The following is a 12,079-nucleotide window of genomic DNA, read 5'->3' on the forward strand; positions in this document are numbered from 1 at the left end:
GCCATTTAAAAAATTGTGACAATCAATTAAGTTATTGTTATTTTATTGGACGATTAAATATTATGACTATAAAATTTGACAAAAATATGATTAGTACGGCACCGTCTGGACTGATTGGTCAAATATAAATTTAGACTTTGCCACGCATGAATGATTGATCGATCTTTGTCGTATTAACTGGTCTAGATCCACAACATATATCGGAAATTTGGAAATACATTTTAAAAACTATTTGTATTATTATTTTTTAACTAATTCAAGAGTTTGTATTACAAGGGAAAAAAATTGTATTTGGTACATGACGTTTGAAATTAATATTCAATAATATAAGCACAAGTATAAACGAGACTCGAGAATAATAATTATCTTTGTTATGAGAGTAATCGATACACTACATTTGATTCGTTGTACTGCTAAAAAATATGAAGTTATACTCTTTGCAACAACTATATTTTTTTTATGAAATGGTAAATATTCAATCATACGAGTACATAATACCATAATTAATAATTTTATATTTTGGTATATATAAACTGCAGTCGAAATGTTTATATACTCCCATAATTTGATCAAATATCGTGGAAAAAAATTATCAGTCCTCATCAGCTTCAACAAATCATCCAAACCAATTTTAAGAGATATATGGGTTTTTTGATCATGTATTTGTCTTGATGACTCGACGAACATCACAATTTTAATTTATTGGTGCCTAAATTTCGATTCTCATATTTTGTATATTAAGAAAATAAATTAGCTTATGAAAATGTACGCATTTTACATGATTTATTTATCCAATGTATTTTTCATGTTAATCTATATAAATATAATTACATTCTAGAGGAAATTTTCGTTCTAAGCCTTTCACTCATTGCCACCTTAAGTAATCCAAAATTTATTCTTCACCAAGCATTGTAATTGGCTGCATCTCCAATCGGAACCACAAAACTGTCACGTTACCTCATGCACTCTCCATTGAAATTTAGCATATAGCTTATTCCTTCTAAATTACCCGTGCGGAAGTAATGCATGCAAGTGTGTTTAAACTTCGGATAAAATCGAAAATCTAAATTGAAAAAACGAAACACCGAACCGAAATACTAATTTTTTTTTAATTCAGATATAAATGTTAAAACCAAAGTTTATTTAGTTCGGTTTTTGATTATATATATCAAAATCGTCAAATCGATTTGGTACATACTATCCATGTGAATAGTGAGTGAGTGACCTCATCCTCTTATACATAGGACTGAATAATGGTTAATCATAAGATAAAGTTTGAAAACATTACAGCAAAAAAATATCATATGTGGTTAGATCTCTTCAGTAAATATGGACTGCACCGGTACCTGCCAATGACTCCTCTCTTCGCTGAAATCAGACTTCAATGTATATTTGGGGAATATGTGAGATTTTAGGCCAATCCGCACCCTTTGATCTCTCGCATCTCTTCGCCAAAACTGGACCGCACCATCGCACATCAAGCACCGATAGTGATTTTAGATTCCCGATGCCATCTGGCAATGACGTAACCTTACGACAACCCCAAAGAATAAATTTTCTAAGGGCACTCAATTGTTGAATGCACTCTGGCAAACATTCGAGCTCTTGACAATGAATTATCACCAATTCATGGAGGCTACTGACCACTCCTTGTAGCGGCCCAGATAATGGATCCACTTTCTCGCAACGTTCAAACGCTAAGGATCTCAGGGAAAGCATATTTTCCAAAATAGCTGCCGGAAATAATCTAAGGCTATCGCAGCCATAGAATGAAATTTCCTCCAGAGAATTGAAATACTTGAGTCCTTCCGGTGGATATTCAAGTTTTGTGCAGAAAAGAAAACTCAACTTCTTCAGACCATATAGTCCATCCAACACGATGGATAGACTCCTGAGATTAGGACACTCATTTATTTCCAATTTCTTTAGATTCTTTTGAGCGCTCACTAAACCTCCTGGAAGGAGACTAAGTTCATCAGCATCGTCCATTAAGCGAAGTGATTCGATTGAAGTAGCAATCATGGATCCAAGGATTGCTGGGTTGGTGTGTACATGGAAATCTTTAAGAACTGGTAGAAAAGGCAGTCTCATCAATTTGGGGCATCTCTTTATCTCTAGATATTTTAAGCCAATAAAACTCTCATGTGAATTTGGTATAATCCATTCCTCCAAGTCCAGCATTTCCAATAACCGGAGCTGTGTCAATGCAACAAATGAACTTTTTCCATCGCCACACCATTCAGTACCCAATCTTCTTAAAGAATACAATCTAAAAAGTTTAAGAATCTTCAGAGCTGGAAGTTTCCCGAGGGGTGGAAGGTGTTCACAATTTTCACATCTTTCCAAAGTGATTTCACTTAGATTATGAAACGCTGGAGCAGACATCCAATTTGGGAACCTCGAACCTTGATATGACGAAATGCAGATCTGCTCTAGATTAGGATGTGGTTGGATATTCTCTAGAGTCGCTTCGAAATGTTTCATGGAGATCTTGTTTGCTCCTCTTGCCCACGATAAATTCAAAGATGCCAGGTTCCGCTTCGTAATCATGTTGGCGGCTTTGACGTCTTCTAGGTTTTTCACATTTTCAAGTCCTCTTATGCTCAACTTCCCTCCAAGATTTAATTCCTTCAGCTGGATGATTTGGTGTTCTGAGTTTTCACCCACGATGAAAATGCTTAGTCTTTGCAGGGAAGTTAATTCTCCAAGTCCCGGTGGCGTGCAGATAAGTGAATCAGGCCTATCAATTTCCACAAACCAAAGATTTTTCATGTGTTTCAAACCTTCAGGCAAATTGCGAAGATCGTGTGTATATGTAAGTTTCAAGGTCTGAAGGTTGTGGAGATGAGTAATGGATTCAGGCAGCGTCCTGAGCTCAATGCATGACATTGAAAGGAACCTAAGATGTTCCCATTTGTCAACAAAATCCCGAAAATTCATTATCCTGCAAAATCTCAAGTCCAACACTCTTAAATGTTGTTGGTTTGAGAGAAAGGAGAACAAAAATGCTCCACGTTTAATATCAGCATACGGATCCATTTTGGTAAGCGAGCGCAAAGTATCCACGCTCAGTAGTCGGAGGTTATCCCTTTTCTCTTTAATAATCCGAAGTGACCGCGAATCACATGACAAGTGACGAACTCTAGGTGGAATTTTCTGCACATTGCCATCCACTATCCTGTAAGTTTCTCGTCTCATGACCGATTCTGCCAAATCATGCATTAGATCATGCATTTTACATCTCATTTTCCCTATCTGGTGTTTCTCGGCATCTTGCAAAAATGATCTCCGAACCAGTTCTTCAAAGATCGATCGGCCAATGAGATACAAGTCTTTTTGGCCTTCTTCGTGAAGGAAGCCGTTTGCCATCCATAGTTGTATTAGTCGTCCCTATCCATCCAATAATCCTTGGGAAATACGCAACAATACGAGAAACATTGCCTCATTTGTGGAGATAAATTGTCATAACTCAACATCAATACAGGAAAGATGTTGTTTCCATGATCCGGTAGATTCCATGTTTCACTTTCTTTAACTGCCAACCATTCGCTTTCGTGGCTTTTAAATCGCATCAAGCTCCCTAGAGCCTTTATAGCCAAAGGCACACCGCCACATTTCTTCACTATCACCTCACCAATTCCGACTAGGTTTTCGTCTTCTGTTCTACATGCAAATGCTCTTCTCTTGAATAAACACCAAGAATCGGCGTATGATAAATAGCCAATTCGGTGTGACATGATTTCAGCCGTAGCCATCATTCGAGAAATTTTTTCATTTCGAGTTGTCACAAGTACCCCACTGCCTTTTGACCCACATCTTAACGCTTCTTTAAGAGGATCCCACAGACTTTGGTCGTCGTTCCAAACATCGTCCAGAACTAGTAAAAACTTCTTTCCCTCAACTTTTCTTGAAGAAGACGCAGCAATGGATCCAACTCTGTGACACTACATCCACCTCTTTGTACAGATTCTAAAATTGCTTTAACCAGCCTCTGCAAGCTGAAATCTTCCGAGACACAAACCCAGATTCGTAGCTCAAAATGCTTCTCCACCCTTCCATCATTATAGACCAGTTGGGCAAGCGTCGTTTTACCGATTCCCCCCATTCCCCACACAGCACAGACAGAAAGATCATCTTGATCAGCCATGTCATGGAGCAGTTTCTGGACTAACATTTCCCTCTCCTCATCTCTTCCGAAAATCTCCGATTCGTTCACCAATGAACTGGTCTGTCGGCTCTCTACAACTCCAACTTGATTGTTCATAACACCCTCCCTCAACTCGAACTTATGTCTCTCATCCGCTATATCATTTAATCTTCCCCTTATATCTCTCACTTTTCTTGATATTTCAACACGAAATATCAATGGGTTTCTTTTCGAGAAAAAAGAAGTTAGATGTAAGTGCTTACCTCTTTCGGAATTAAATCTCCGTCTGAGGCTTTTGGTAGCGATCAGGTCCAGCACGTCATCAGCATCATAGGCAACATCCTTGAGCTTTAGCAACCAATTCTGCAGCACCAAATTGTTTCTTTGCTTGACTTCAGCATCTTGGATCACAAGTTGGATTGTGCTAAATACACTTTCAAGTCTCCTTAGATCATCCTCTAAGTCCCAAAGGAGCCCAACACCTCGCAACAAAGCTTTGTTCAAGTTTCCAATTACTGTTTGCATAAGCGCCGAAACAAGTGCTTCTGCCATATTTCAAAGCTCGAGATTTTCAGATGGAAAAAATGAAATGAAAGCTGTACAGATTGAGATCTAAAAACGACTTGTTGAAAATGTTATTTTTTTATTAATTTTTTTAAAATCAAGGCTCCACACGCACTTTGTTCAATTATGGAGTTTCCTACTGTTTGCTGTTGATTTGTGTATTAATTTTTTTAACAGTGAGAGATAATTTTCTGATGAATTAAGGGCACAATGAAAATCCCAAAAAATGATAAATACTATTGAGAAATTGAAAATTTATAACAAAACTTATATATTTGTTTTACATATTTTATCCAAAAATATGAAATAGATTCAAAAAAAAAATTTAACGAAAAACTTTATGAAAACGTATTTTTTTTTTCAGCTTCACATGAAAAGATATCATGGTCGAGTTTATTTTAATAGTAAGTCTCATGTGATACGGTTAATCTTGTTTATATTTATGATAAAAAAAAAACTATCATTTTTGACATAAAAAATAATCTTTTCTCATGAGTGACTCAAATAGAAAATATTTCTTATAAAATTGAATTATAAAACCGTCTCATGTTAGTTTTGTTAGAAATATTTTCAGAAATTTATCCTATTTCCAGAATCTTCATGGAAATTTATCCTATTTCCAGAATCTTCATGATTCATGAACGGAGGCGTGTGTCTCTTCATAATAGAAGTGTTATTTGGCCAGAGTCATGGCTAAGAGTCATGTCCGTTCAGAATTGTCTCTACGTTATCTATAAATAGAAGTGCATCATCAAATTCAAAGGGGGTCTTGAATTAATCGTTTTCTCCATTGTATCCTGAAAGAGATCGAGAAACATCTCTTAAAAGATAGCGATTACAAAACGTGCCTTGGAGTCAATCAAAATCATTTATATTATTTTCGAAATCGTTCAACAGTTTTAAGAGATGTCTTCATTCAAGGATTTAAATCTGAATGATTCCGTGGCACAGTCCATTCAAGTGATGAATCAGGATCTAGTTCGTCTCGACCGCTTCAATGGTCATAATTTCATGCGTTGGCAGGAAAAGGTTCTGTTCTTTTTGACAGCAATCAAACTGTCATACATCCTAAGTGATGATTTTGCTCCAATTCCAAACGATGCTCCAGAAGATGATGCAAAACGCAAAGAGGAACTACAAGCACAGAGGCAGAAGCGGAAAGATGATGATTTTTTATGCCGAGGCCATATACTGAATGCATTATCAGACTCTGTTTACAGCGCGCATAGAACAATTGAAACAGCGAAGGAATTGTGGTTGGCACTGGAAAACAAATACCGTATCGAAGAGGCAAGTAATCAGAAGTTCCTGATAGGTAACTATTTCGATTTTAAGATGTCTGAAAGTAAACCTGTTCTTGATCAAGTTCATGAGTTACAGTTAATTGTTAGCAATCTTAAGAATGCTGAGATTACTCTGCCCGAACCTTTTCAAGTTGGAGCCATAATTACAAAATTGCCTTATTCCTGGAATGGTTATAAAAAGAAACTGAAACATGATGAAAGTAAACACACTTTGGAATCCCTCATGCGTCATCTGCGTATCGAGGAGGACTCTCGTAAGCGAGAGAATTTTGATCAGGAGGCTGGAAAAGCTAATATGGTTCAAGGAGAAACATCTACGAACCATAAAAACTGGAAAAAGAGGAAGAATCCGATGTCCAATGGATTTCCTCCTAAGAAAAAACAGAAAGGTAATTGTTACTATTGTCAGAAACTTGGTCATTTTGCCAAAGATTGCAGGAAACGCATCAAGGATGATAATTTCAAAGGAAAGCAGATTAATATGACTGCTGGAAATGATGATTCGAATTTCACCGCTATATTAGAGGAAGCCAACTCAATTGGTTTTGAAGAAGGATGGTGGTTGGACACAGGGGCCACTGTTCATGTAAGTTATGATATGTCAACTTTCAAAACCTACAAAGAATGCACTGATGGAAGAGAGGTGAAAATGGGCAACAATGTTCGTGCCAAAGTTACTGGAATTGGAACAGTAATTCTGAAGTTCACATCAGGCAAACCACTGACATTGAATGAAGTGTATCATGTGCCTGAAATGACAAAGAATCTGATTTCTGGAGATCGTCTTAACAAAGGAGGATTTAAGTTGGTCATTGAGTCTGACAGCCTTGTAATATCCAAGAATAATGTGTTTGTAGGAAAGGGCTACTCTTGTAATGGCATGTTTAAAATGAATATAATAAAAGATAATTCTGCTTATATTGTTGATTCTTTATCATTGTGGCATGCTAGATTAGGACATGTAAATTATAAATCTGTTAAGAACATGCATAACCTAGGAATAATATCGAAATGCAAAATGGATAATATTCAAAAGTGTGATATTTGTGTTCAAGGAAAAATCACTTGTAAACCACATAAATCTGTTTCAATAAGAACAACAGAATTACTAGGACTTGTACATTCTGATGTGTCTGATTTACATAGTAAAGTATCTCGTGGTGGAAACAAGTATTTTGTCACCTTTATAGATGATTATTCGAAATATTCTTATGTTTATTTACTTAAGAGCAAAGATGAGGTTCTTAGCAAATTTCTAATATATAAAGCAGAAGTTGAGAATCAATTGAATCGTAAAATTAAAGTCCTACGTTCCGATAGAGGAGGTGAATATCAAGCTACTGACCTTGCAAAATTTTGTGAAAGAAATGGTATAATTCACGAGTTCACACCACCATATTCGCCCGAATCGAATGGTGTTGCTGAAAGAAAAAATAGGACTTTAATTGAAATGGTAAATTGCATGTTGATCAGTTCCGGTTTACTTGATTATTGGTGGGGTGAGGCACTTCTAACTGCCTGCTATATTTTAAACAGAATTCCTATGAAAAGAATTAGCAAGACTCCATATGAATCATGGTTCAATCGAAAACCAAATCTCAGCCGTCTCAAGGTATGGGGATGTCTTGCATATGTGAGAAAACCAAAACCTGAGATTACTAAGTTAGGAAATAAGACCTATAAATGTGTCTTTATTGGATTCTCTAGAAATAGTACTGCATATAGATTTCTGAAACTGGAATCAAATGACATATTTGAATCCGTAGATGCTGAATTTTTTGAACATTTATACAAGTCTTCATCTTTACCTCAAATTGAAAATAACACTACTCATAACTCATTCAAGAGAGCTCATGAAGAATCATTGGATAGTACTGCTGTAAGAAAAAATAAAAGGCAAAGGAAAGAAAAATCATTTGGTTCTGATTTTATAACATACTTACTGGAAGGTGATGTAAATAACATTACACACCAAACTAAGTTTTCTCAGAATGATGATAATGAGCCTGTAAATTTCTCAGAAGCTATGACTTCAAGAGATGCTGTTTTTTGGAAAGAAGCAGTAAATGATGAAATGAGATCCATTATGATAAATCAAACATGGAAATTGGTTGATCTACCTCGTGGTTCCAAACCAATTGGATGCAAATGGATTTTCAAACGAAAACTTAATACAGACGGCTCTATAAATAAATACAAAGCTAGATTAGTAGCTAAAGGTTTCAAACAACGCCATGGTATAGACTACTTTGACACATATGCTCCCGTGGCAAGGATATCATCTATCCGTGTGTTATTATCTCTTGCTTCCATTCACAAATTATTTGTTCATCAAATGGACGTAAAAACGACTTTCCTAAATGGTGATTTAGAAGAAGAGATATATATGGAACAACCGGACGGTTTTGTTTTACCTGGGCAAGAAAAGAAAGTCTGTAAATTAGTAAAGTCGTTGTATGGACTAAAACAAGCACCCATGCAATGGCATGAAAAGTTCAATGGAGTAATGCTATCTAATGGTTTCAAGGTTAATGAAGCAGATAAATGTATTTATTCAAAATATACAAATAACATGTGCATTTTGGTTTGCTTATACGTTGATGATATGCTCATATTTGGTTCTAATATGGAATGTGTAAATGAAACGAAACAATTTCTAGAATCTAATTTTGATATGAAGGATTTGGGAGAAGCTAATGTGATTTTAGGAATCAAGCTAATGAGAAAAGATGGAAATGTATTATTGTCTCAATCTCACTATATCAAAGAAATACTTAAAAGATATGGTCATTTAGAACATAATGCAGTTTCTACCCCTATAGATCCTAGTATTAAGTTGATGAAGAATACTGGTCGATGTTATGATCAAATGCAATATGCAAGTGTAATTGGAAGTCTTATGTATGCCATGCATTGCACAAGACCGGATATAGCATATGCAGTTGGTTTGTTATGTCGTTTTACTAGTAATCCAGGTAAAGAACATTGGAATGCAATTTCAAGAGTTCTTAAATATCTGAAGGGAACTATTAACTACGGATTGCATTATGAAGGATACCCAACTGCACTTGAAGGTTACAGTGATGCAAGTTGGAATAACATTGAATCAAATTCAAAATCTACTACTGGTTGGATTTTTACATTGGGAGGTGCGGCTATATCATGGTGTTCTAAGAAACAATCATGTATATCAGATTCAACCATGTTGGCAGAATTTATTGCTTTAGCTGATGCAAGCAAAGAGGCTGATTGGTTGAGAAATCTATTGATAGATGTTCCCATTTGGGACAAGCCATCTCCAGCTATGATGATTTATTGTGACAGCAAAGCTACTTTGTATAAGGTAGCAAACAAAACTTACAATGGTAAGCAGCGACATCTCAGTCTTAGACATCAGTCTATACGTAGTTTACTCAAGCAAGGAATAATTACAATTGACTATGTAGAGTCGAAAAAAAATTTAGCAGATCCTTTAACGAAAGGACTCGCTAGAGATTTGATAACAAAAACATCAAAAGGAATGGGGTTAAGGTCTATGTGATTATAGTTACTTAACAGGAACCCAACTTATGTTTTGAAACACAAACAAAGTTCAAAGGGTACAAACAAGTTAAAGAATAACTTAGAAGAGACATTAGAGTATACATTTAAACCCCTTTCTCAAAATCTCTAATGTGAAAATTCTGCATGTAAGAGGCTGGATTTAGTTCCTTAATAAATCCAACTATGAGAGTAAGTGACTCGCAGAATCACTTTGAGGGAATTTACCTATGTGAGTGTGGAAATCAGGCCGTTTCCTATGAGATCTTATAGACCATCTCTAGAGCACTCACGAAATCGGGATATTACGCATGGCCAGTAATGCGTTGGAACAAAATAAGACAAATACTTTGAATGAATAATAGTATGTGTGATGACTCCGGTTGGTTATAAAAGGGTCCTTGGTTCAAGACTCGTTCACCATAGTACCTTAACTAAACCTTGAGTTATCTACACTAAGTGGAAGTTCAAAGTCAAAAGCTACTTTCATTTATGTGCTGTTTATTCTTGATGATGCATTATTTTGAACTACGATGGCTTGATCCTGAAAGGGTACGTAGGCAATCACTTTGGTGGTGCAGCCAAATCATCGTTTTATCCTATTTATTTAATTTTATTTTACTATCTAAAATTTTGAAAAATGGGGGGGAATTGTTAGAAATATTTTCAGAAATTTATCCTATTTCCAGAATCTTCATGGAAATTTATCCTATTTCCAGAATCTTCATGATTCATGAACGGAGGCGTGTGTCTCTTCATAATAGAAGTGTTATTTGGCCAGAGTCATGGCTAAGAGTCATGTCCGTTCAGAATTGTCTCTACGTTATCTATAAATAGAAGTGCATCATCAAATTCAAAGGGGGTCTTGAATTAATCGTTTTCTCCATTGTATCCTGAAAGAGATCGAGAAACATCTCTTAAAAGATAGCGATTACAAAACGTGCCTTGGAGTCAATCAAAATCATTTATATTATTTTCGAAATCGTTCAACAAGTTTTTGTGTTATTTTAAAAACTTAATTCCAACCTACTATACATTAATTTGTTTTCTTTGATGCTTAAAATTTATTGCGCCTTTTTAACAATTATTCCTTCTTTTTTTTTATCTTAAAAGTCTTGTAATGTTCATATTATATTAAAAGAATAATAAAGCAAAACTGACAAGTCTTCACCAAGTCCTCTTCATTGTATTAAATAAATATTGATTAGCTGTACCACATTATATATTATTTGCGTTGTTTGATAGTAAATATAATATTTCATTTTGAAATGCTTAATGTTATACATTGTAATAATCGATTTCAATATAATTTCAATTTCAAGACAGTATTTCAAAAAAGAAAAATGTGTTTTTTCTTTTTCAATAACTTGTTTTTTTTAGTGAATCGGCTTTTCAAATTTTGGTTTTGATGTAATTATTTCTAAATTTCGATTAATTTGGTTAATATGCAATCAGAATGTTTGATTTTCGCCGGAAAACGCTAATTAGGAACTTAAAACTTGTAAAAAATTGATTTGTTTGTTTTTTTTATATTAAGTCGTTTTCAAGTAAATTAATTTCCCATCAAAATCAAAAAAAATATATAAAATATAGAAACATATCAATTTTTTTAAATTTATTATTTTAAGTTATTGAATGCTAAAAATAGAACAATTCGTCAATTTGAGTCCATTTCACATCCAAAATTTCTAGATAAAAAGAATGATGTAATTTGATTAACTAAGTCGATATTATATTCTTTTGAATGTATCGTTATGTTCTTGTTGATCAGCGAATCATGTCGTTCATGTTCTGGTTCGAACAGTTAGTTCTATGATTTCTCCATCGCTTTCTTTTATTTATAGACAAAAACTTGTGTGAGACGGTCTCACGAGTCATATTTGTGAGACGAATATCTTATTTGGGTTATCCATGAGAAAATATTACTTTTTATGCTAAGAGTAGATTGGGTCTCATGTGAGACCGTCTCACGGATCATAATCTGTGAGACGGGTCTCCCCTACCTATATTCACAATAGAAAATAATAATCTTAGCATAAAAAGTAATACTTTTTCATGGGTGACCCAAATAAGAGATCCGTCTCACAAATCTGACCCGTGAGATCGTCTCACACAAGTTTTTGCCGCTAAGAGTATTATATTTTAGGCAAAAACTTGTGTGACTGTCTCACGAGTCGTAATTATGAAACGAATCTTTTATTTGGGTCACCCATGAAAAAATATTACTTTTTATGCTAAGAGTATTACTTTTTATTGTGAATATGAGTAGGGTTGATCCGTCTTACAAATTTGTTTCGTGAGACGGTCTCACATAAAACTCACTCTATTTTTTATTGTGAATATAGATAGGGTTGACCCGTACATGAGACTCACTCTTAATTATATATGATAAAACCGTTTCGGATTTAGTTTAATATTATATATTTTCCTTTAAAAGAAATTAGATATTAAATTCAGTGACTTTATTCCTCTCCCTCCAAATTTATTTTAAAACCCTATTTTGTGTTGAATTGCTGACTCACTC

The 12,079-nt window shown here is 34.8% G+C and overlaps 1 protein-coding gene across 1 annotated transcript; it reads right to left on the reverse strand.

Annotated features, from left to right (window-relative positions):
- Positions 1 to 1,214: 1,214 nt before the first annotated feature.
- Positions 1,215 to 4,775, reverse strand: LOC140823443 (disease resistance protein RGA2-like). The gene is given in 3 exon segments (XM_073184796.1): positions 1,215 to 3,389; positions 3,392 to 3,898; positions 3,901 to 4,775. Coding segments are annotated over 3 exon segments (3,321 nt in total). The 5' UTR covers positions 4,700 to 4,775; the 3' UTR covers positions 1,215 to 1,374.
- Between the last annotated feature and the right edge of the window lie 7,304 nt (positions 4,776 to 12,079).

The sequence above is a fragment of the Primulina eburnea genome, chromosome 1 (genome assembly GCF_022965805.1).
Source record: "Primulina eburnea isolate SZY01 chromosome 1, ASM2296580v1, whole genome shotgun sequence".
Lineage (NCBI taxonomy): Eukaryota > Viridiplantae > Streptophyta > Magnoliopsida > Lamiales > Gesneriaceae > Primulina > Primulina eburnea.